Here is a 24,475-nt window from a genome sequence, read left to right on the forward strand (position 1 = left end):
GGGATGTTGGTCCATGCTGACGCAATGGCATCACGCAGTTGCTGCAGATTGGACAGTGGTACACCACCGCCACCAGCCTGTACCGTTGACATCAGGCAGGATGGGTCGTGGGCACCCGTTTCTGAGATACTGGATCTGGCGTGCCATGCTCAAAGTCGCACAGGTCACTCGTTTTGCCCATTCTAACGTTCAATCAAACATTAACTGTATGCTTCGATGCCTGTCTGCCTAATTTATATAGCAAGCCACGGCCACGTGACTAACTGTCTGTAGGAGCGATCCATTTTCGTGTACGGGGTGGTGTACCTAATAAACTGGCCGGTGAGTGTATATGGGCACCTTGTAATTACAAATTGTTACATACTTGTAACTGTATAAAAAAATGGTATAACAGCTGTAAGTACTATGTAACTACCATGTAATTACAAAGGTTTTAGGCCACTCAATGTGAAGTGGGACCTAAAACGTATTGACATTACTCTTGATCTCCAGGCTTTCTCTTGACTCCTACATTTGATAATAATGGCTTGATTCAATCTGTTTACAGGAAGAGGCAACCACACACCAACTGTCCCTTCCACACATTCAGAACTCACATGCAGTCAGGCATTACAGCGATGCAGTTAAAACACTGAACACTCCAGATGCAGTGCTGGGTGAGTAGAAGCAGTGTAGAGTAGTAACAGAGTAGCTTTGACCCCCAAATGAGACATGAGCTCCCCTAAATGATCTCCCCACTGGTTTAAACCACTTTCAATTGGTTCAGGTTCTTTCAATCGCATTCATCTCTCTACTCTGCCTGTGCACTGTTTGGAAGTTGGTATTCATTTGGAGTGGACAAAAATGCACAGGTAACTTACTTTTTGAAGTGATTTGTTTGAGAATCAGATGAAACATCATGACTGGTTGTGTTCATGCCACATTAAAAGGTAATACATGTTTACCGTTAAAATATATCTTTACTATTAGGCCCCAAATAAATGTTAGGAACTCCCGTAAAAAAAATTGAGACCACCTGAATTTCACGGTATAATTTGCACTCTGGGGAAATAATACTCTTCATATTCACATAGGCTAAGTTAATTGGTTTCAGTGATCATTGTGCTCACAACCTAAAGAGGTTGTGTGTATATACTGTAGCACAGGAGGTTTGTAGCGCCTTAATTGAGGAGAACGGGCTCGTGGTAATGGCTGGAGCGGAATCAGTGGAATGGTATCAAATACATCAAACATTGTTTCCACGTGTTTGATGCCATTCCATTCGCTCCGTTACAGCCATTATTATGAGCCGTCCTCCCTTCAGCAGCCTCCACTGTACTGTAGGTTTACACTCCAAGCTTCTTGTCACGAGCAAGACATCACATCCAAGCAAAAGGGACATTCTCACAATTTCAACCATGTGCTGCTCTTCAAGCAATAACATAATGTGATAGCAATTACATTGTCATCAGACCAAACTAAAAAAAGACATTCAAAATGATATCAGAATTCACTTGTTGGTGCTTATGCAACACAAACCAGTTTTTCCAAAACCAGTCATATAAAAAATACATTTCAATAAAGCTGTTTTCCAAAGAGGGATTTCACCTTGTCCATTTGCTGCATCTTCTTCTTGTCCTTCAGAGAAAACATCAGCTACACTTTGATGGTAAATAGATCATATAGCTCACACTAAAATAAAAGGTGATTATACTTCATCAGGTTCTCCAGGAGAAGGGGAAAAAGAGGGACTGATTTGTACTTAAAATCTTAGTGCTAAAGAGGAAAGGGAGTGCATATGAAGCATAGGGAGGTTGGAGGAGAGTCAGGAGACACTCCTAACTATCACAATCCAGACCTGAGTCTGCCAGCTGAATGAGTTGCTACCAGTCCCTCAACCACCTCAACCACTTAGTCTCTCATTGGGGAAAGAGGGCTCTTCATTCAGAGTGGCCCATCCCATAGACAACCCAATACAACTCATCCTCCTAGAAGTAGATGTTTGGCTGAGACAGTTTAGTCATGGGGAGCGGAATGTCCCGGCCACCGTCCTGCGCTACGTTGCCGTTGGGCGTGCTGCTGAGCTTGGCGTTCTTTAGGCTGTAGCGGCCCATCTTGGTGTTCTTGTAGTAGATGGAGTAGATTAAGACAAAGATGACGGAGATGACCACGACCATGAAGGCCACGAAGCCCGCTATGAGGGGCAGGTAGTCCTCTGTGACAAGAGAGACAAAACAACAAACACCCATCAATCCATCACACTCTGTTAACGTTGTGGCGCCACCTCAGACTGAACCATTGTCACCTTCAAATAGAGGTGAGTCAATACACTGATTTATCCTACTTCCACCAACAGGAAAGAATAAGCACGAATCACTTAACATAATATTACATGATCCCGCCAGTCAGAGTAGATCTACAACATCTACCATAAGAGTGGGGACATCACTTAACTTTACCCTTGAAATACTATTCTACAAGGCAACAGTCAGCACTGAGCTAAACTGCCAAATATTCAACAACTTCACCCAACACTCTTCAATGAATGATGGATGATGCTCAGTTCTACCTAGCACTCTGACAAACGGTCAATAGCTTCACCATGGGCCCTTCCCAAGGAGTGTGTTTGATGGCTGATCTATAGCTTCACCATGGGCCCTTCCCAAGGAGTGTGTTTGATGCCTGATCTATAGCTTCACCATGGGCCCTTCCCAATGAGTGTGTTTGATGCCTGATCTATAGCTTCACCATGGGCCCTTCCCAAGGAGTGTGTTTGATGCCTGATCTATAGCTTCACCATGGGCCCTTCCCAAGGAGTGTGTTTGATGCCTGATCTATAGCTTCACCATGGGCCCTTCCCAAGGAGTGTGTTTGATGCCTGATCTATAGCTTCACCATGGGCCCTTCCCAAGGAGTGTGTTTGATGCCTGATCTATAGCTTCACCATGGGACCTTCCCAATGAGTGTGTTTGATACCTGGTCTTATATGTGCATAAAAATATACTGTCTCCTCATCATCTCCTCATGTTTTGCAGCTTTGGTTCAAACTCCCTCACACAACATATATGTACTACATGTATCTGACTACAGAATGTGGCAGGAGGAGAGCAGTTCAGAAAGCAGTAACTAAGAGGTATTGGATAGCTCAAAGGATAAAGGACATATGAGAAAAACTGCTTAGTTAAAAGTTAATAATTACATTTGTTCAGAGAACATTAATCAGTCAACCCATGAATAGCAGACACAGACAGAGAAAGGAGACCAGAGAGATGGGAGGAGGAAGCAGACAGAAAGCTACACCAGCCAGAAGAATCATCCTACAAGATGTTCATAAACAGTAAATCATGGGTTAATAAAGGGTTTAATACAGTTTAATAAAGGTTCCATTACCTTTTAAAACCACCTCTACCACAATGAAGCTAGTCTCCACATCGTTGGTGGCGGTGCAGTTGTAGAGCCCTGCCTCAGAGACAGTCAGGTTGCCTCCCGCCTCACTAACATGCTTCGCTGGGTCATAGAGCCACTGTATCCTGGGCTGTGGGTAACCCTCAGCCTCACACACTAACTCCTCAGGATAGCCCCTGAACACAGGTATCCTCAGTGGCAGTCGAGATGCATTGATGCATGGCTTATCTTAGAGAGAGAGAGTATAAAGTCAGGTGGTTTCTTAAATGAATTACTGCAGTGAAGGAGACAAACACAATTGCACGTTTGATTAATTTCTCCTAACATTACAAATGGAGTGGAGTGAGACTTCACCGTAGAATATTAGGCATTTATGGAATGTGCATTGGGACATTGCATTATCACACATGTTATGCAACGTTAGTGTGGTTTCTATATATTAACAGTTCTCTGCAACTCACAGTGCACAGTAATGTTGAGAGGTTCTGATGTCACTGTAGGATGGGGTTGTGGTCCCTCTGGTCCCAGGTCCAGTTCTGCTCCACATCTATACTGAGCTCCATCATCATCTCTACTGGGGGTGATCATCAGAGTAGCTGACACATTCACTGGTGTCTTAATGATGTTACTGTAAGTTACATTATCTACGGGTTCATTCCCTTTGTACCACTTCACAACCAGGTTCTGTAGAGGAGCGATGTTCTGTATGTCACACTGCAGCTGGTACACTGTCCCCTCCACCATGGGACCAGAGTGGCTCAGAACAGAGATGGACACTCTGTCTGGAGTCTCTGTGGAAGACAATTTTCAGACTTATTAGTGTTCCAAGATCAAATCCAACCTTAAAAAAAAACTAGAAGTTAATATGAAACAGTAAAAAAGAGACAGTAAATATGTGTAAGAGCATATCGTGAACAATAGAGGTGTAACGGTTCACCAAACCCACGGTTCGGTACGTATTGTGGTTTTGGGGTCACAATTTGTTTCGGTACAACAGGAAAATGAAATGCCATTCACAATGTTCATATAATACAATATACAGTATAATATATTATACCCACCAGATACAGAGGATACCCACTACGGATGGCGACAACAAGTCCCATTGTTCTTCTGACATAGAGAATGAGGAAGACAGCATCTTCACTTACTGTATAGTGTGATGTGCAGAGGTATACTGCATCTTCCAATCCCCTGAAAGGTTGCATTACAACTAGGCCTTATGTCCCAGTCTAGGAGTTCCACAACACTCCAGGTAGTATCATTGACAACTTGGGGACCTGTGGTCCAGTAGATCTCTTCAACACTAGTTGTGTTGCTGCATGACACTGAGACTGGAGATCCATATTCCACCACCACACTCTCAGTGCTCAGCTTCATAGGACATACCGGCTCTGCACCTACAGAGTTAGGAGAAAAGAGAGATAATGAATTACATCATTTAAATACCTGGTAATAACCAACAATAAATCACATCATATTTCAATGACCAGCAGCAAAAAAGGAAAAGGGTGGTCAAATGTGACATGCAGCTGGAACTAAAGCCGCCATTGACTCAGTAGACCAAAATACAGGAAAATGAGTCAGGAAGGGTACCCTCCCTTGCCTCCCATTCTTTAGTGCAGCTTTTATGTCACTGTCCCTTCCCTAATAAGCTCCATCAATTATATAACCCACTTCACAACAAAGTAACATACTTCACAACAAACATTGCATAAAGCACATATCTATGTAACTTCAATGTAACTTCAACTAGTTAAACAATGATTTATTCAATGAACTGGGGTCTAGTGTGTGTGTGCACGCACTTCCCTTGTTCTTTAACACTATTGCTGGATTCATGAATATGAATAAAATACCTAGGAATAATATTTCTATACATGATGTTGACTCTCTCAGAATCAGAGAGCCCAGTGCCAGGTTATCCCATATAAGTCAATATCTACCTTTGTAGCCACTTTCATCTCAACAATGTGCGTTTATTAGTGTGGTATTTTTTTCTCATCATATTTTTGGATAGGCAAAATAAAGTTGTCAGCAATTTGTATGACGACGAGAACGTTAACATTTCCTACAGTGGACAACACCGATGACGTCCCGTTCAGTGCGCGACAAAAACTTACTTGATTCTGACCCATTCAACAGCAACAACAGTTCCAAAGTCAAAGCGATTGAAATAAGACGATTTAGGTACAAATCCTTCATTGCCTGAGCTCTTCAGAGGCTTTGTAACCCGTCTGAATGTCTAGCGGCCCGTTATCTAGCAGCCTCTGAATATATCTACTCGAGTGCTTTCCTCCAGTTCACTGGAAGTTGCAGCCGCGCGGCGCCGACTTGTTGACTTATTTAACGAAAGTGCAGCCAGCACGGCACATTCACTCTATCCCTCAACTCCACTCCCTCTTAAATATAATAGGAACCAACCCTCCCCCACAAGCACCAGCGCCTTTATGGAGGGCCAGGCCGTTTCTAAATGTGTTATTCAATGATGGAACGAGAAACCACATCAAAAAACATTATCTAGGCTATAAAAAAGGTTATCTAGGCTATAAATAACGACATTTCAGAAAGCAGAGATGAATTTGGGAAAACAAAGCTGTAGGCATACTGTTTTTTTCTCTCCAGTAAGATACTGGTTGAGCTCAGTTTTATTCCTGGTATTAAAGGGAGAGTCCAGTAATATTTATTTCAATTCATGTTCCTCATCATATTTGATGTCACGAAATTGTGATATTATCATATTATAATAGACTATCATATCCAAATGCATCACTGAACCATGACATAATGTCCAGTAGGCTTAAGCAAAGATGACACAAATGCAACTGTGAATACAGCACATAGACATAGAGTATACAGTGCCATGCAAAAGTATTAAGCCCCCTTTGTCACGATTCAGACAGACGACCAGAGGACCACAATTGCGTCACACCAGAAAGTTTATTAAACTTAAGGGAAAAGGGAAGTAGGGAGTGAATGAAGGCTCCAGGGGTAACAGGGATCCCGTCCAATGCGCTGGGTCTGTGCCCCCCCCAGTGGCAGCGATGCGTCCTATGAAGCCGGTGGTGGGTGGTCCAGAAGTCCTGGGGGGAGACACAGACACAACAGGGCGGAATGAAACCAGGCAGCAGTACAGTTCAAGGGAAATCCAAAATACGTAGTAGCAAGGCAGAAGGCTGGTCAGAGTTACCGGGATTGAAGAGTAGTCAGGAGTCGTAATGGCAGAAGCAGGTCTGGATCTCCTGAGGCAGAAGAGTATCCAAAAAACAGGCAGGTCCGGGGTCACAAAACCAGGGTGAGCCAGAAGCGCGAGCAAACAGGTTCCGGGTGTGAGCTTTGCAGACGATCTGACACCGGAGAGCTGAAAGACAGGGCCTTAAATACTGGGAGAGGTTAGTGGGTAATGCAGCGCAGCTGGCAGAGTAATTAGAGCCGAGCAGAGCAGGGACAGGTGGAGCTAGTTAGGCTGAGTAGAGAGAGGGAGGTGAGCAGAGTGGAAGATAGTGGAAACAAATTAAGGTGGTAACCCGGTGGAGTGAGAGGGCTCATGACAGAACCCCCCCAAGGGACGGCCCCAGAAGTCCCAAGAGCAACACCACGCCGGGCGGGAGGAGGGGAGCCGGAGGAGGGCTAGAACTCCTCCGAACGGTCCGAGTGAACGTCCTCATCCTCGGAGGAAGCCGGAGGGCCGTGGTCGGGGAGATGGGACAGGTCCCGAGACAGGATCAGGCACAGGACAGGAAGCCGAGCGGGCCGGACGGTTAGGGACCCCTCTGGGGCGGCCCCCTACGGATTGCAGGTTGATCCGGATGCCGTTGGTGAAAGCGGTGATGAGAGTCCTATCCACAATCCGACTAGCTGGCACCCAGGTCCTTTCCTCAGGTCCATAGCCCTCCCAGTCAATGAGGTACTGGAGACCCCTACCCCTCCGTCTGGACCGAAGCAGGCGGCGGACGGTGTAAACCAGACCACCATCGACGAGCCGTAGAGGAGGAGGACCAGGCGCAGCAGGGACCAGCGGACTCTCATGGATGGGCTTAATCTTAGACACATGGAAAGTGGGGTGCACCCTCAGGGAATTAGGCAGTTGGAGCCGGACAGCAGTTGGGCTAATCACTCTTATGATAGGGAATGGGCCAATGAACCGAGGTGCCAGCTTCTGCGACTCCACCCTGAGTGGCAGGTTCTTCGATGACAACCACACCCTTTGACCAACATGGTAGGTGGGAGCAGGAATTCTCCGACGGTTGGCCCCGGTAGTGTAGCTGGCAACGGACCTGAGGAGTGTGGCTCGGGCTTGTGACCAGGTGCGGCGACATCGACGGGCAAAAGCAAGTGCAGATGGGCAAGTAACCTCCTCCTCCTGGCTGGCAAATAGAGGAGGCTGGTATCCATAAACACATTGGAAAGGGGACATACCGATGGCAGAGCAGGTCAGAGAATTGTGTGCGTACTCCACCCATGTCAATTGCTGCGACCAGGAGTGGGGGTTGCGTGAAGTCATGCATCGCAGTGCCTTCTCGAGCTCCTGATTAGCCCGCTCTGACTGCCCATTGGATTGGGGATGGAATCCGGAAGTCAGACTGACTGTGGCTCCCAGCAGGTGACAGAACTCCTTCCAAAAAGCGGAGGAGAATTGTGGACCACGGTCAGAAACAACATCCCTTGGCAGTCCGTGGATCCGGAAGACGTGTTCCAGGACCACCTGGGCGGTCTCCTTGGCGGTTGGGAGCTTGGGGAGGGAATGAAGTGTGCCATCTTGCTGAAACGGTCAACGATGGTGAGAATGACGGTCATGCCACTTGAAGGGGGCAGCCCCGTGACAAAGTCAAGGGCGATGTGAGACCAGGGACGTCTGGGCACAGGCAGGGGCTGCAGCAATCCGGCTGGGGGCTGGCAGGACGACTTGTGTTGGTTGCAGATGGGGCAGGCTTGGACGAATTCCCGTACATCCTTCCTCAGAGAGGGCCACCAGAACCTCTGGGCGAGCAGGTTGTAAGTGCGGGTGGAGCCAGGGTGACAAGCTAGGCGGGAGTCATGTCCCCACTGAATGACCTGGGACCTCAGGTCTTCGGGGACAAAAAGGCGGTCAGCTGGGCAAGTGCTGGGACCTGGCTGGTTACGGAGAGCCTCCAGCACCTGTTCCTCAACAGCCCAGGTCAGAGCTGCAACGATGCAGGGACTTGGCAGAATCGACACAGGGTCCTTGGAGGGGGTGTCATCCTTCTGGAATTGACGGGAGAGGGCGTCTGGCTTGGTGTTGCGTGATCCAGGCCGGTATGACAGAGTGAAATTAAACCTGGTGAAGAACAGGGCCCAGCGGGACTGCCTGGAGTTCAACCGTTTGGCCGTGCGGATGTACTCCAAGTTCTTATGATCGGTCCAAACGAGAAATGGAATGGTGGACCCCTCCAGCCAGTGACGCCACTCCTCCAAGGCAAGCTTCACAGCCAGCAGCTCACGGTTCCCTATGTCGTAATTGCACTCAGAGGGGGACAACCGACGTGAGAAAAAGGCACAGGGATGGAGCTTCCTATCCTCCGCAGCCCACTGAGAAATCACAGCACCAACTCCCACATCCGAGGCGTCCACCTCCACAATGAATTGCCGGTCCACATCAGGCATCTGGAGGATGGGAGCGGAGGTGAACCTCACCTTGAGGGTACTGAAGGCTTTGTCGGCTGCTGGGGTCCAGGTGAAGGGTTGCTTGGTGCTGGTTAGAGCAGTGAGAGGGGCAGCAACGGTACTGTAGTTCGGATAAACTTCCTATAGAAGTTAGCAAACCCCAGAAACTGTTGCAGCTTCTTTCTGTTCTCCGGAACTGGCCATGAAGTGACTGCTGATACTTTGGCAGGATCCATTTGGATACTTCCTTCTGCCACTATGTACCCCAGGAAGGCCACTGTCTTGACGTGAAACTCACATTTCTCTGCCTTGGCGTAGAGGGAATTCTCCAGAAGACGATGAAGGACTTGCTGGACATGGCGGGTGTGTTCAGACAGGTTTCTGGAGTAAATTAAGATGTCATCCAGGTAAACGAAGACAAACTTGTTTAACATGTCCCGCAGTACATCATTCACTAGAGCCTGGAACACAGCAGGAGCATTGGTGAGGCCAAAAGGCATAACCAGATACTCGTAGTGGCCTGTTGGTGTATTGAATGCGGTTTTCCATTCATCTCCCTCCCGGATCCGCACTAGGTGGTAAGCGTTTCTGAGATCCAACTTGGTAAAAACAGTGGCTCCCTGGAGCAACTCAAAAGCAGAGGTGAGCAGAGGCAGAGGGTAACGGTTCTTCACTGTGATGTCGTTGAGTCCCCTGTAGTCGATGCAGGGGCGAAGAGATCCGTCCTTCTTCCCCACAAAGAAGAAGCCAGCACCAGCAGGAGATGAAGATGAACGGATTAATCCTGCGGACAGAGAGCCATTGATGTAGTCCTCCATGGACTTTCTTTCAGGAGCAGACAACGAATAAAGACGACCCCTTGGAGGAGCTGTTCCAGGGAGGAGGTCGATGGCACAGTCGTACGGTCGGTGAGGGGGCAGAGATGTGGCTCTTGCTTTGTTAAACACCTCTCTGAGACCATGGTAGCATTCTGGGACATTGGAGAGGTCAGGAGCGGAGTTAGTAGGTACTGGCCGAGGGGGTAGTGCGGCAGCAAGCAGGCAGGTTCGGTGGCAGTCCTCTCCCCACTCCCTGATCACCCCGGTCACCCAGTCGAGCTGAGGGTTGTGCCCGGGCGGAGCCATGGGTAACCCAGGATGAGGGGTTGGCCTGGAGAGGGGGAGCAGGTGAAACTGGATAGTTTCTTGATGGTTTCCCGGACAGACCCATCGAGACCGGGGCCGTGACATGAGTGACCGATCCGAGTAAGTGTCCGTCCAGTGCCCGGGCAGGAATAGGAGGTGTCAAACGGAGGTTCTCCAGTCCCAGTTGGCGTGCCAGCTTGATGTCCATTATGTTGGCTTCGGCGCCAGAATCCACCAGAGCAGCCAGGGTGTGAGTTGAGTCAGAGAGGCGGAGGTGAACTTGCAGCAGGGGTTTGCGGTCGGAGGACTGGATGGTCATTGAACTCAACCGGACTCCCCCTACGCCCGGTGAGCTTCGGCCCTTTAAAGGGCAGGTTACCACACGATGTCCATCACCTCCACAATAGAGGCAGAGGTTTGAGGTGAAGCGGCGCTGGCGCTCTGCAGGAGTGAGGGAGGCTCGCCCAATCTCCATAGGCTCAGACTGATCAAGCTGACCTGGGTGAGTGGCAGTAGATGACAGGAGCCCAGTCGGATCTCTCCGAATGCCGGTAGTAGGTGGACCTTGGCGCCCCCTCTCACGACGACGGGTCTGTATCCTTCTGTCGATCCTGACAGTCAGTGCGATGGCTTCATCAAGAGTGGAAGGCAGTTCATGGGAGACCAACTCGTCCTTGATATAGTCAGCCAAACTATGGAAGAACGCGTCCACCAACGATGGTGTGTTCCAAGAACTTCGTCTAGCCAGGGTTCGGAAGTCGATGGAATGGTCTGCGACTGTACGTCTGCCTTGTCGAATACTGAACAGTTCACGAGACGCCTCTGCGGTGGGTGAATCCAGGTCAAACACCTTCAGCATCTCCTCAGCAAACAGGTCGAAGGTTGCACATGCGGGGGTTTGACGTTCGAACTCTGCTGTTCCCCAGAGTCGAGCTCGGCCCGTCAGGTGAGTGATGGCATACCCAACTTTAGCCCCCTCCGTGGCGAAGGTCCTTGGCTGCAAGGAGAACTGAAGTCGGCAGCTAGTCAGGAATGGCCGGACCTGGGTTGAATCGCCGTTGAACCGCTCGGGGTTTCCAATCTTGGGTTCGGAGCAGCGGCTGCAATGACCGGGGCAGGTAACTCGGGGGGCTGGGCTGGTGGGCAGACTGGCTGGGGGTAAGGTTGGTGAGGAGTTGAATGATCATGGCGAGTTGTTGTTGCTGCTGCTGGAACTGCTGCTCATGCTCATCGGTCTCCATGTCGGGGAAAGTGTGCGCTGAGTCCATAATGGTCAGATCGTACTGTCACGATTCAGACAGACGACCAGAGGACCACAATTGCGTCACACCAGAAAGTTTATTAAACTTAAGGGAAAAGGGAAGTAGGGAGTGAATGAAGGCTCCAGGGGTAACAGGGATCCCGTCCAATGCGCTGGGTCTGTGCCCCCCAGTGGCAGCGATGCGTCCTATGAAGCCGGTGGTGGGTGGTCCAGAAGTCCTGGGGGGGAGACACAGACACAACAGGGCGGAATGAAACCAGGCAGCAGTACAGTTCAAGGGAAATCCAAAATACGTAGTAGCAAGGCAGAAGGCTGGTCAGAGTTACCGGGATTGAAGAGTAGTCAGGAGTCGTAATGGCAGAAGCAGGTCTGGATCTCCTGAGGCAGAAGAGTATCCAAAAAACAGGCAGGTCCGGGGTCACAAAACCAGGGTGAGCCAGAAGCGCGAGCAAACAGGTTCGGGTGTGAGCTTTGCAGACGATCTGACACCGGAGAGCTGAAAGACAGGGCCTTAAATACTGGGAGAGGTTAGTGGGTAATGCAGCGCAGCTGGCAGAGTAATTAGAGCCGAGCAGAGCAGGGACAGGTGGAGCTAGTTAGGCTGAGTAGAGAGAGGGAGGTGAGCAGAGTGGAAGATAGTGGAAACAAATTAAGGTGGTAACCCGGTGGAGTGAGAGGGCTCATGACACCCTTGGCGTTTTTCCTATTTTGTTGCCTTACAACCTGTAATTTAAATGGATTTTTATTTAAACAAAATAGTCCAAACTGGTGAAGTGAAATGAAAGATTCTTTAAAATAAATAACGGAAAAGTGGGGAGTGCATATGTATTCACCCCCTTTGCTAGCAAGCCCCTAAATAAGATCTGGTGCAACCAATTACCTTCAGAAGTCACATAATTAGTTAAATAAAGTCCACCTGTGTGCAATCTAAGTGTCACATGATCTGTCACATGATCTCAGTATATATACACCTGTTCTGAAAGGCCCCAGAGTCTGCAACACCACTAAGCAAGGTGCACCACCAAGCAAGCGGCACCATGAAGACCAAGGAGCTCTCCAAACAGGTCAGGGACAAAGTTGTGGAGAAGTACAGATCAGGGTTGGGTTATAAAAAAATATCAAAAACTTTGAACATCCCACGGAGCACCATTAAATCCATTATTAAAAAATGGAAAGAATATGGCACCACAACAAACCTGCCAAAGGAGGGCCACCCACCAAAACTCATGGACCAGGCAAGGAGGGCATTAATCAGAGAGGCAATAAAGAGAACAAAGGTAACACTGAAGGAGCTGCAAAGCTCCACAGCGGAGATTGGAGTATCTGTCCATAGGACCACTTTAAGCCATACACTCCACAGAGCTGGGCTTTACAGAAGAGTGGCCAGAAAAAAAGCCATTGCTTAAAGAAAGAAATAAGCAAACACGTTTGGTGTTCGCCAAAAGGCATGTGGGAGACTCCCCAAACATATGGAAGAAGGTACTCTGGTCAGATGAGACTAAAATTGAGCTTTTTGGCCATCAAGGAAAACGCTATGTCTGGCGCAAACCCAACACCTCTCATTAACCCGTGAACACCATCCTCACAGTGAAGCATGGTGGTGGCAGCATCATGCTGTGGGGATGTTTTTTATCGGCAGGGACTGGGAAACGGGTCAGAATTGAAGGAATGATGATGGCGCTAAATAAAGGGAAATTCTTGAGGGAAACCTGTTTCAGTCTTCCAGAGATTTGAGACTGGGACGGAGGTTCACCTTCCAGCAGGACAATGACCCTAAGCATACTGCTAAAGCAACACTCGAGTGGTTTAAGGGGAAACATTTAAATGTCTTGGAATGGCCTAGTCAAAGCCCAGACCTCAATCCAATTGAGAATCTGTGGTATGACTTAAAGATTGCTGTATACCAGCGGAACCCATCCAACTTGAAGGAGCGGGAGCAGTTTTGCCTTGAAGAATGGGCAAAAATCGCAGTGGCGAGATGTGCCAAGCTTATAGAGACATACCCCAAGAGACTTGCAGCTGTAATTGCTGCAAAAGGTGGCTCTACAAATGATTGACTTTCACCCCAAAAAATATTTTGCATCTTCAAAGTGGTAGGCATGTTGTGTGAATCAAATGATACAACCCCCCCCAAAAATCCATTTTAATTTCAGGTTGTAAGGCAACAAAATAGGAAAAATGCCAAGTGGGGTGAATACTTTCGCAAGCCACTGTAGCACCATAGAGAGAGACATGGTAGACCTGAGCCAAGAGTGTCATTAGCCTACATTACCAATGTCCTGGACGCTTTGATGACAGAGGCTGATGAGGTGAGTGTCCCCCTTAATATGTAAAGCGCTATGAGCGTCCGGACAGGCAAAATCCAATAATGTATTAAAATTGGAGAAGGTCTTACCTCTGACAGAGACCCTGGCTCTTTTAGAGACTTTTCCCAGGGTATTACTGGCGTAGCATGTGTAGTACCCGATGTTCTCCCCTGTGGCCTGCTCGATGGTCAGTAGGGACACCCCGTCATTCTTCAACTTTACATTGGGAGCCCGGTGATAAGTCCAGGAGTACTCTGGCCGGGGGTTCCCATTGGAGGAGCACTTCAGCCCAGTACGGGAACCAACATCAACTTCTGTGTCCTTCAGCTCCAGAATATCCTGTGGCGGGACTGGAGGCACGAGAGTCACATGAGCATAATAAGACCAAAATGCAACAAGCACTGATATAGAAAATACAAATATAGACAGAAGACCTGGGTTCAAATCGTTTTTTTTACATTTTCATGAAAATACTTTGCATATTTGCTTGGGCCTGTCTGGATTGCTACGTGGGTGGGGTTTGCACTTTTGGGACTATTGCATTGATTCCATTGTACAGATAAGCTCAATGAAGCACCGCTAAATCAATTGAAAGATTTTAAATACTCTTTATATTGTACCAGATTACCTCAGGTACAGGATAACCCTTAACAGTGCAGCTCAGGTTATGGGTTATGTACTCATAATTCTCATAGTACTCATAATATTACTGCCGTAATATCTCAATAAGTATAGTAACAGTATAAGGGAAAAAATGACAGAGACCTTTCAGCGGGCCGTTAAATTAACAGCACAATGAAGCCAATTGGAAAGGTAGGAGAGACAAAACACATGCAAATTGATGTTGTGATCGTTTTGAATTTTTGATTTGTTGGACACCATTAGTCCGTGTCTGGCTACCCAAACTCCTTGCTCCGGCCATCACTAGCACATTAGAAGCTGCTTCCTATAGACATAGACTAGAAATCACTGGCCACTTTAAGAAATGGAACACTAGCCACTTTAATAACGTTTACATATCTTGTATTACTCACAGTACAGTTGAAGTCGGAAGTTTACATAGACTTAGATTGGAGTCATTAAAACTAGTTTTTCAACCACTCCACAAATTTCTTGTTAAAAAACTATCGTTTTGGCAAGTCGGTTAGGACAACTACTTTGTGCATGACACAAGTAATTTTTCCAACAATTGTTTACAGACAGATTATTTCACTTATAATTCACTGTATCACAATTCCAGTGGGTCAGAAGTTTACATACACTAAGTTGACTGTGCCTTTAAACAGCTTGGAAAATTCCAGAAAATGATGTGTTGGCTTTAGAAGCTTCTGATAGGCTAATTTACATCATTTGAGTCAATTTGAGGTGTACCTGTGGATGTATTTCAAGGCCTACCTTCAAACTCAGTGCCTCTTTGCTTGACATCATGGGAAAATCAAAAGAAATCAGCCAAGAGGAATGGGCCAAAATTCACCCAACTTATTGTGGGAAGCTTGTGGAAGGCTACCCGAAACGTTGGACCCAAGTTAAAACAACAGTTTAAATGTATTTGGCTAAGGTGTATGTAAACTTCCGACTTCAACTGTATGTACTGTATTCTATACTATTCTACTGTATCTTAGTCCATGCCACTCTGACATCGCTCGTCCATATATGTACACTACCAGTCAAAAGTTTGGACACACCTACTCATTCAAGGCTTTTTCTTTATTTTTACTATTTTTTACATTGTAGAATAATAGTGAAGACATCAAAACTATGAAATAACACATATGGAATCATGTAGTAAACAAATGTTTTTTAAACAGATTCTTCAATAGACACCCTTTGCCTTGATGACAGCTTTACACACTCTTGGCATTCTTTCAACCAGCTTCATGAGGTAGTCACCTGGAATGCATTTCAATTAACAGGTGTGCCTTCTTAAAAGTTAATTTGTGGAAATTTTTTCCTTCTTAATGCGTTTGAGCCAATCAGTTGTGCTGTGATAAGGTAGGGGGGTATACAGAAGATAGCCCTATTTGGTAAAATACCAAGTCCATATTATGGCAAGAACAGCTCAAATAAGCGAAGAGAAACGACAGTCCATCATTACTTTAAGACATGAAGGTCAGTCAATACGGGAAACATTTTTTTCTTAAAGTGCAGTCACATAAACCATCAAGAGCTATGATGAAACTGGCTCTCATGAGGACCGCCACAGGAATGGAAGACCCAGAGTTACCTCTGCTGCAGAGGATAAGTTCATTAGAGTTACCAGCCTCAGAAATTGCAGCCCAAATAAATGCTTCACAGAGTTCAAGTAACAGACACATCTCAACATCAACTGTTCAGAGGGGACTGTGTGAATCAGGCCTTCATGGTCGAATTGCTACAAAGAAACCACTACTAAAGGACACCAATAAGAAGAAGAGACCTGCTTGTGCCAAGAAACACGAGCAATGGACATTAGACCAGTGGAAATGTGTCCTTTGGTCTGGAGTCCAAATTGGAGATTTTTGGTTCAAACCGCTGTGTCTTCGTGAGACGCGGTGTGGGTAAACGGATGATCTCCGCATGTGTAGTTCCCACCGTAAAGCATGGAGGAGGAGGTGTTATGGTGTGGGGATGCTTTGCTGGTAACACGGTCTGTGATTTATTAAAAATTCAAGGCACACTTAACCAGCATGGCTACCACCACATTTTGCAGCGATACGCCATCCCATCTGGTTTGGGCTTAGTGGGACTATCATTTGTTTTTCAACAGGACAATAACCCAACACACCTCCAGGCATTGCAAGGGCTATTTTACCAAGAAGAAGAGTGATGGAGTGCTGCATCAGACAACCTGGCCTCCACAATCCTACGATCTCAATCCAATTGAGATGGTTTGGGAAGAGTCGGATGGCAGAGTGAAGGAAAAGCAGCCAACGAGTGCTCAGTATATGTGTGAACTCCTTCAAGACTGTTGGAAAGCATTCCAGGTAAAGCTGGTTGAGAGAATGCCAAGAGTGTGCAAAGCTGTCATCAAGGCAAAGGGTGGCTAATTGAAGTTGTGATGTCACGAGAGGCTGTGTCCTGGAGGGACGTTACATCCCCCTGAGGTGGCTGCAAACCCAGACAGCTATGGCTCCATCTGCTGGTATGGTCGGGAACTCCACCCCTCTATGGCCAATCTTCCCACGCAGCTGAAACAAATGAGGAGCTGATGAGCTGAAGGTTTGGGAAGGGAAGAGACACACTGAGGGAGTGTGTGGGTTGTGAAGTAACACAGTCTCCAACCTGGGCTCTCTGGAGGACAAGAGTGCTGCACGTCCACTTCCATGAGGAATATAAGGATTTGGAGATACTTACCTTTGGGAAATACTCACCTTTGGATATATGCACCTGTGGAAATACGTGAGAGACATTTGGAAGGACTTTTTGCTGGGTTGGCCACTAGCTGCAACGTGGAATACAGTAAGACTGGGGAAAAGTTATTTGAGCGAGGGAGAGTTATGATTTTGGATGTGGAAGAGACATCCCTGAACTGTTAACCCTTAAAGAGCCACCAGAGAACAGAATTGTGTTATACTTTCGTTAGTTTCCCAAGACCTTTAATAAAATCCTTGTTTTGGTTGAACCTGGTCTCCTTGCACTACTTGAGCAATCCCGCTGAAAGCTGTGTAGCCTCTCGTGACATCACAGATGGTGGAGAATACGGGCACGCTCAAGCGTTAATAGTGCATGTCAGAGGAGGATACCGAAGGTTTGATCACCCAGTTTTCCAAGTTGGCCGTAGGCTCCCCGCCCGACTGAAATGGAGGACATATTGAAAGCCCTTGTTGCTGGCCAGCAAGCCCAGATGCAAGCAAACGTGGCTCTCTTGGAGGAGCAAAAGAAAGCCAACCTTCTGAAGGCAGAGGAATTGCAGTTGCAGAGACAGAGGGTGGTCCAAAATACCCGCCCAATAAAGGCAAGTGACTTTATATCTAAGATGGGAGCTACCGATGACATTGAGGCATACCTGCATGCATTTGAGGCCACGGCCACTAGGGAAGCCTGGCCCAAGCAACAGTGGGTTGGTCTGTTAGCCCCCTTTCTAACCGGGGAAGCGCTGAATGCTGTCCGGGACCTGGGCCCTGACCAGGTTACTGACTATGATGCCCTGAAGTCTGAGATCCTCAGCAGATATGGACTCACAAAGTTTGGTATGGCCCAGCGCTTTCACAGTTGGACCTTCCAACCAGACCAACCTCCTCGGGCGCAGATGCATGAACTTGTCCGAATCGCAAGGAAATGGCTGGATCCGCAGAGGAATACAGCAGCGGCGGTGGTGGAGGCCGTTGTGGTGGATCGTTACCTACGCGCCCTGCCTTATGAGGCAAAACGGTTCATCAGTCAACAGGCCTTGACCACGGCTGATCTGACCGTGGAAGCTGTGGAAAAGTACCAGGCCACAGCGGAGATGCTGAATGCTTCCCGAAAAGACCCCAGGAGTGCGCCCCCACCACAAATGGGAAGAACCCGTCCAAAGGACCCCAAGGTCTCGAACCCAGCCACGTCAGGACTTATCCCGGCTCCAGGGGGAGCCAGAAACCAGGCGGGTCCAAGAAGAGTACACCAGGAGGGGGAAACTCGACAGTGTTACCGGTGTGGGGAGATGGGACATATCTCCTGGCAGTGTGGGAAACCAGCCGATGAACCTATGCCCACTGCGGAGTCCTCCAGCTCAGCACCCACACACCGTTTTGCCTCGCTCTTGGGAGTCGTAGATGGCGGCCCAGATCGACCCCCCACCTGCCCGGTAACTGTGAATCACCATGATGTGGAGGCCTTACTGGATTCTGGTAGCCGGGCCACCCTGGTGCGTAAGGATGTGGTGGGCCCAACGTGTCTGACCCCGGGGAAAGTCCTCCCAGTTTCCTGTGTCCATGGAGACACCAGAGAATACCCCATGACTGAACTTACAATGACCAGCACACGGGGAACCATACACACGACGGCGGGGGTGGTTGATTCCCTCCCCGTCCCTGTCCTAATTGGACGAGACTGCCCAGCCTTTTACCCACTCTGGGGAGAGTCTCAGGAGAGGATAACCCGAGTACCTCGGAAACGGAGAGGCAAGACTCATCCTGGGAAGGCTCCGGTGCAATCCTCCGAATTACTCACTCCCGCCCGGGCTCTGATAGGGATGGCAGGTGCCCAGACCGACACAGAGACGGAGCTACAGAATCTGGACAAAGAACTGTCTGGTCTGAAGGGGACCGCTGAGAGGTATCGTTTGTTAAAGCAACAGTTAGACATGAAGACAGAAGAGTTAGATATCCTCCAGGCTAAACTCCAACAGAGCTCCTTCCTAAGCAACAGGAGGAGCTGGAGAGGCTGCGCAGGACCATCGAGGAGTGTGAGGAGACCCTGCGCAGTAGTAAGGAGGTCCAGAAGAAGGCAGAGGAGAAGTACAAGGTGTTGGAGAACAAGATGAAGAATGCGGAGGCAGAGAGAGAGAAGGAACTGAAAGCTGCTCAACAGAAGCTAAACTCTGCTAAAACCAAGGCTGATGCGTTCAGTAAGAAACTCAAGGAGAGACAACAGGAGGCTGAGTCCCTGGTCCTAGAGTTGGAGGAGTTGAAGAGAGAGCAGTCTGGCAAGCACCACGGCAATGCGGACGCCCTCTCCCGGCGTGATGCCTTCTTCGCTGCCTTTACCCCGGACGAGGGACGTCGGTCCCGAGGAGGGGGATGTGTGATGTCACGAGAGGCTGTGTCCTGGAGGGACGTTACATCCCCCTGAGGTGGCTGCAAACCCAGACAGCTATGGCTCCATCTGCTGGTATGGTCGGGAACTCCACCCCTCTATGGCCAATCTTCCCACGCAGCTGAAACAAATGAGGAGCTGATGAGCTGAAGGTTTGGGAAGGGAAGAGACACACTGAGGGAGTGTGTGGGTTGTGAAGTAACACAGTCTCCAACCTGGGCTCTCTGGAGGACAAGAGTGCTGCACGTCCACTTCCATGAGGAATATAAGGATTTGGAGATACTTACCTTTGGGAAATACTCACCTTTGGATATATGCACCTGTGGAAATACGTGAGAGACATTTGGAAGGACTTTTTGCTGGGTTGGCCACTAGCTGCAACGTGGAATACAGTAAGACTGGGGAAAAGTTATTTGAGCGAGGGAGAGTTATGATTTTGGATGTGGAAGAGACATCCCTGAACTGTTAACCCTTAAAGAGCCACCAGAGAACAGAATTGTGTTATACTTTCGTTAGTTTCCCAAGACCTTTAATAAAATCCTTGTTTTGGTTGAACCTGGTCTCCTTGCACTACTTGAGCAATCCCGCTGAAAGCTGTGTAGCCTCTCGTGACATCACAAAGTATATAAAATATATTTTGATTTGTTTAAAACTTGTTTGGTTACTACATGATTCCATATGTGTTATTTCATAGTTTTGATGTCTTCACTATTATTCTACAATGTAGAAAATAGTAAAAAATAAAGAAAAACCCTTGAATAAGTAGGTGTGTCCAAACTGACTGGTACTGTATATATTCTTAATTAATTCCTTACTTAGATTTGTGTGTATCGGGTATATGTTGAGAAATTGTTAGATATTACTTGTTAGATATTACTGCACTGTCGGAGCTAGAAGCAGAAGCATTTCGCTACACCCGCAATAACATCTGCTAAACACGCGTATGTGACCAATAACATTTGATTTGATTTGAAATGATACGCTACGCTACGCCCACAGACGTTAGTTTCTTCTCCGCAATGAGTCTGGATCTGAGTACCTGATTGGTTAGAGATTATCCAATCGCTGATTACTTTGTGTTGTAGAACACCACTCATTTTGACGTCACCACAAACAACTTCAACGATGGCAGTTTTAGATTGAGGTTTGTAACAAACATAGAGCAGTGTAAGAATTCAGTTTGAGTTGTCAGGCAATATGGCGCAGACCAAAATAATGGCTGCCTTCCCCTTTAAGATGAGCCACCGCAAGCTGTCATCCAGGCAGAACTACAGTTCCCCTCAGTCAGCAGTCCCCACATCCTGCCGCTAGTGGCAATGGGTGCAGCAACCAAGGATTTGACCACTGTTTTGGCAGATGACAGTTCATGCCAGTGATACAGACTACAGGCACTGCAGACTGACCTTAACGTCAAACAATAGGGTCAATGACATCACTTTAGGATCGTTTGAAGAATGTGAAATGAAAAAGTCCCTTAGCCCTTTAAAAGGTCCTTTTAATGCAGGGCTGTTCAATTCTGGTCCTGGAGGCCAGAAACACTTCTGTTTTTTTGTTTCTACCTGGTAGTTAATTGCTCTTACCTGGTGTCCTAGGTCTGAATTAGTCCATTGTTAGAAGGAGAGGATGAAAACCAGAAGTGTTTCGGCATTCCAGGACCAACATTGAACAGCCCCAAAAAGAAAACAAAAAGACTTACAGTAAACAGGAAAATGAAGATTCTGTGATGACATGACAGAAGGTTGTGGTCCCTCTGGTCCCAGGACCAGCTCTGCCTCACATCTGTACTCTACTTCATCTTCAAATCTCCTGGGGGTGATGTTGAGGGTGGAGGACACATCCTCTGGTTCCCTCGTGGATGTATTAAATGTTTGAGTTTTTACAGTTTCATTCCCTTTGTACCACCTCACAACCAGGTTCCGTAGAGGAGCGACATTCTGTATGTCACACTGCAGCTGGTACTCTGTCCCCTCCACCATGGGACCAGAGTGGCTCAGAACAGAGATGGAGATTCTGTCTGGAATCTCTAGAGACAAAATAGTTACATATAGTGAGAAAAACTAATTGTTTTCACTGACAAAACTCACTACAAGACGCAAATGAAAAACAACTTACTGTATAGAATGACAGGGAAATTTTCCAAACACTGACTTCCATTTTTTAGTGCGATGTAGCATTTAGGTTGTATTGTCCAGTATGTTAGATTCTCCACAGTCCAGATGACAAAGTTGACATCTTCTAAACCTGTACCTCCGTATGTGGCCTCCCAGCCCATCCCCTCGTGGTCTGTGGATGATGTGCTGCAGTTGACTGCGACTGAGTCTCCATATCTCACCACCACTCTGGGAGGGTTGAACTCAAAAGGACAGGCGGCATGTGTAGGCCTGCCTACAGGTCAGACCACATGACAGAGACCATAATCAGCTAAATTGCATTCTCAAGCAGACAAATCCATAATAAATACAAATACTGTAGCTTTAAACAAAAAGGATCCTAAGCATAGGCCTAGGATGCAGAATGGTAAACTACCAAGAGGTTAAAATTAGTTGCCTTTTTCAGAAGGCAGTTGCTAATCAGTAATTGAAATATAGGAGCATAAAGTTTAAAAAGTAATGTATTGGACAAAGACATACCCATTAAGACAAAGAACTTAAAGAATTATCATTTTGTGTCATATGTCAAATCATCTTCACTGCGAGCAGACAGATTTTATTCGCTACTACATTGCCCTCTCCTGGTTATTCCAAAAAGGGTTATTGGTCTATCTCTCTAGCCACTATGAAATATGATACAGTTATTGTGGATTTTAACGCGAACCAAGGCGGATACTGTTCTTATCCCTCTATCAGGAATGTAAAATACTTTAGCGTTATCTGTGTTCCTATTCTGCTTGAAATTCTTAAATCTTTCAATACTGGTATAACAAAACTAACTTTACCTGCCATCCAGAGGAGTAGGACGGGAAACCCAAGAAAAATCCGACGAAATATTATTTCACACATTTGATATTAAACTAATGTTTTATTCTCAGAAAGACGTTGAAAAATGTAGGTATTCCTTGCGGTCAGTGTCAGTGATGTCCAAGCGTCCAGTCCCCACATGCACACAGTCCAACTCTTCAACAGGCGCAGTCGTGAGTGGTCCTACAATATATTTTGGCTCTGTATTGAATTACAAGAATAAGACTGTGAAATAGTGAGAAGTCACGTGCTCTTTACTGGAAGACCCCTTCAATTGATTCAGTCATCAAGCGCAAAATACCTTTCGATGTCGACTGGGAATTTCCCAACCCCCTCGTGCTTGCATAATACGGAGTTTACTATCGCTAGGACATAATAAGAACACCAAAGCCTGCCTATACCAAGTGGGCTAAGTGTTCTTTTCAACTCGTTTTATATCACATTGTTCGGCCTCTACATAGCCTACAATCCATTGAAAATGTCCTCTGTTTTGCAAATATTACATTGTTTACAATGATCAGTATTCAATTAATGCATAGGCCTAATAACAATGTAATTGACACCTAACCAGTGCTTAATATGAGACGGATCGGACTTCTCAGTTTTGGACTGTTTCGTTCCGGAAAGCCATTTTCCAGGACTGGTACCTCTCTCGGCACTGTTTGCATTGTAAAAAAATTATAATAAAAGCAATCAGAGTTAATTCAAGTTGCCTCTGTAATTCGCCTATCCTCTAAAAAACGTAATGTGAAAACGTGGCTGATATTCTATAGTAAGTATTGATTAGAGTTGGCCGGCCCGGCTTTATGGTTTGCGCAACATTGTAATGCTTACAGACCAACGGGTGGCCATTGCTGTGGTGAGAGAGTGAAGCGCGCCTGTATCTCTCACAGAACTAGAATGACATTCACTTTCTATGATCTCTCTCGCTCTGATTGTGATGAGGTGTGAATGACGGAGTCAGGCGCAGGAGGTAAAACACCGAAATCAAGAGTTTATTAACATTTACATTTTAGTCAATTAGCAGAAGCTCTTATCCAGAGCAACTTACAGTTAGTGAGTGCATACATGTTTTCATACTGGCCCCCGTGGGAAACGAACCCACAACCCTGGGGTTGCAAGCGCCATGCTCTACCAACTGAGCTACAGTGTACATGAATAAAGCGCAGCAAGCGTCAAAACGAAACTAGCACAAGGGAAAAATCCACCTTGGCTACATACAAGGACACCGAGCTACTCACTCTCACAATGAAAAATCACTCACAAAGGACAAAGGGGCAGAGGGAACACTTATACACAGACTAATGAGGGAATGAGTACCAGGTGTGTGTGATTGACAAGACAAGACAAAACAAATGGAGTGATGATAAATGGAGCGGTAGTGGCTAGTAAGCCGGTGACGACGAACGCCGAAACCTGCCCGAGCAAGGAGGAGGGGCAGCCTCGGCTGAATTCGTGACAGTACCCCCCCTTGACGCGCAGCTCCAGCAGCGCGCTGACACCGGTCTCGGGGACGGCCAGGAAGACGCGGAGCAGGGCGAGTCGGATGGCGACGATGGAAGTCCCTCAACAGAGAGGGATCGAGGATATCCCTCACCGGGACCCAGCACCGTTCCTCCGGACTGTACCCTTCCCACTGCACGAGGTACTGAAGGCCCCCCACCCGGCGCCTCGAATCCAGTATGGAACGGACAGAGTACGCCGGCGCCCCCTCGATGTCCAAAGGAGGTGGAGGGACCTCCTGCGCCAGACTCCTGGAGCGGACCAGCCACCACCGGCCTGAGGAGAGACACATGAAACGAGGGGTTAATACGGTAATCAGGGGGGAGTAATAACCTATATGTGACCTCGTTGATTCTCCTCAGGACTTTGAATGGCCCTACAAACCGCAGGCTCAGCTTCCGGCAGGGCAGGCGGAGGGGCAGATTCCGGGTCGAGAGCCAGACCCCATCCCCCGGTACAAAGACGGGGGCCTCACTGCGGTGACGGTCAGCGTTGGCCTTCTGACGACGCACAGCGCGTTGGAGGTGAACATGGGCAGTGTTCCACGTCTCCTCCGCGTGCCAAAACCAGTCATCCACCGCAGGAGCTTCAGTCTGGCTC

The 24,475-nt window shown here is 47.5% G+C and overlaps 1 protein-coding gene across 1 annotated transcript; it reads right to left on the reverse strand.

Annotated features, from left to right (window-relative positions):
• Positions 1-1,240: 1,240 nt before the first annotated feature.
• Positions 1,241-22,669, reverse strand: LOC121550851 (hemicentin-1). Its single transcript, XM_041863242.2, has 8 exons — positions 22,351-22,669; positions 21,528-21,800; positions 21,112-21,438; positions 13,790-14,050; positions 4,536-4,784; positions 3,846-4,175; positions 3,370-3,612; positions 1,241-2,194 (listed from the first exon to the last, which is right to left on the reverse strand). Exons 1-8 carry the CDS (start codon positions 22,412-22,414, stop codon positions 1,968-1,970), a joined length of 1,974 nt encoding a protein of 657 aa, XP_041719176.1. The 5' UTR covers positions 22,415-22,669; the 3' UTR covers positions 1,241-1,967.
• Between the last annotated feature and the right edge of the window lie 1,806 nt (positions 22,670-24,475).

Source organism: Coregonus clupeaformis, chromosome 7 (genome assembly GCF_020615455.1).
Source record: "Coregonus clupeaformis isolate EN_2021a chromosome 7, ASM2061545v1, whole genome shotgun sequence".
Taxonomy (NCBI): domain Eukaryota; kingdom Metazoa; phylum Chordata; class Actinopteri; order Salmoniformes; family Salmonidae; genus Coregonus; species Coregonus clupeaformis.

Coding starts and splice junctions, on each gene's coding strand:
- LOC121550851 (XM_041863242.2), bottom strand. CDS start 22,414: ATGTGTGAAATAATATTTCGTCGGATTTTTCTTGGGTTTCCCGTCCTA. Junction 21,801..22,350: donor CCTACTCCTCTGGATGGCAG/GTAAAGTTAGTT, acceptor TCTGACCTGTAG/GCAGGCCTACACATGCCGCC. Junction 4,176..4,535: donor TCTGCACATCACACTATACA/GTAAGTGAAGAT, acceptor TGTCTTCCACAG/AGACTCCAGACAGAGTGTCC.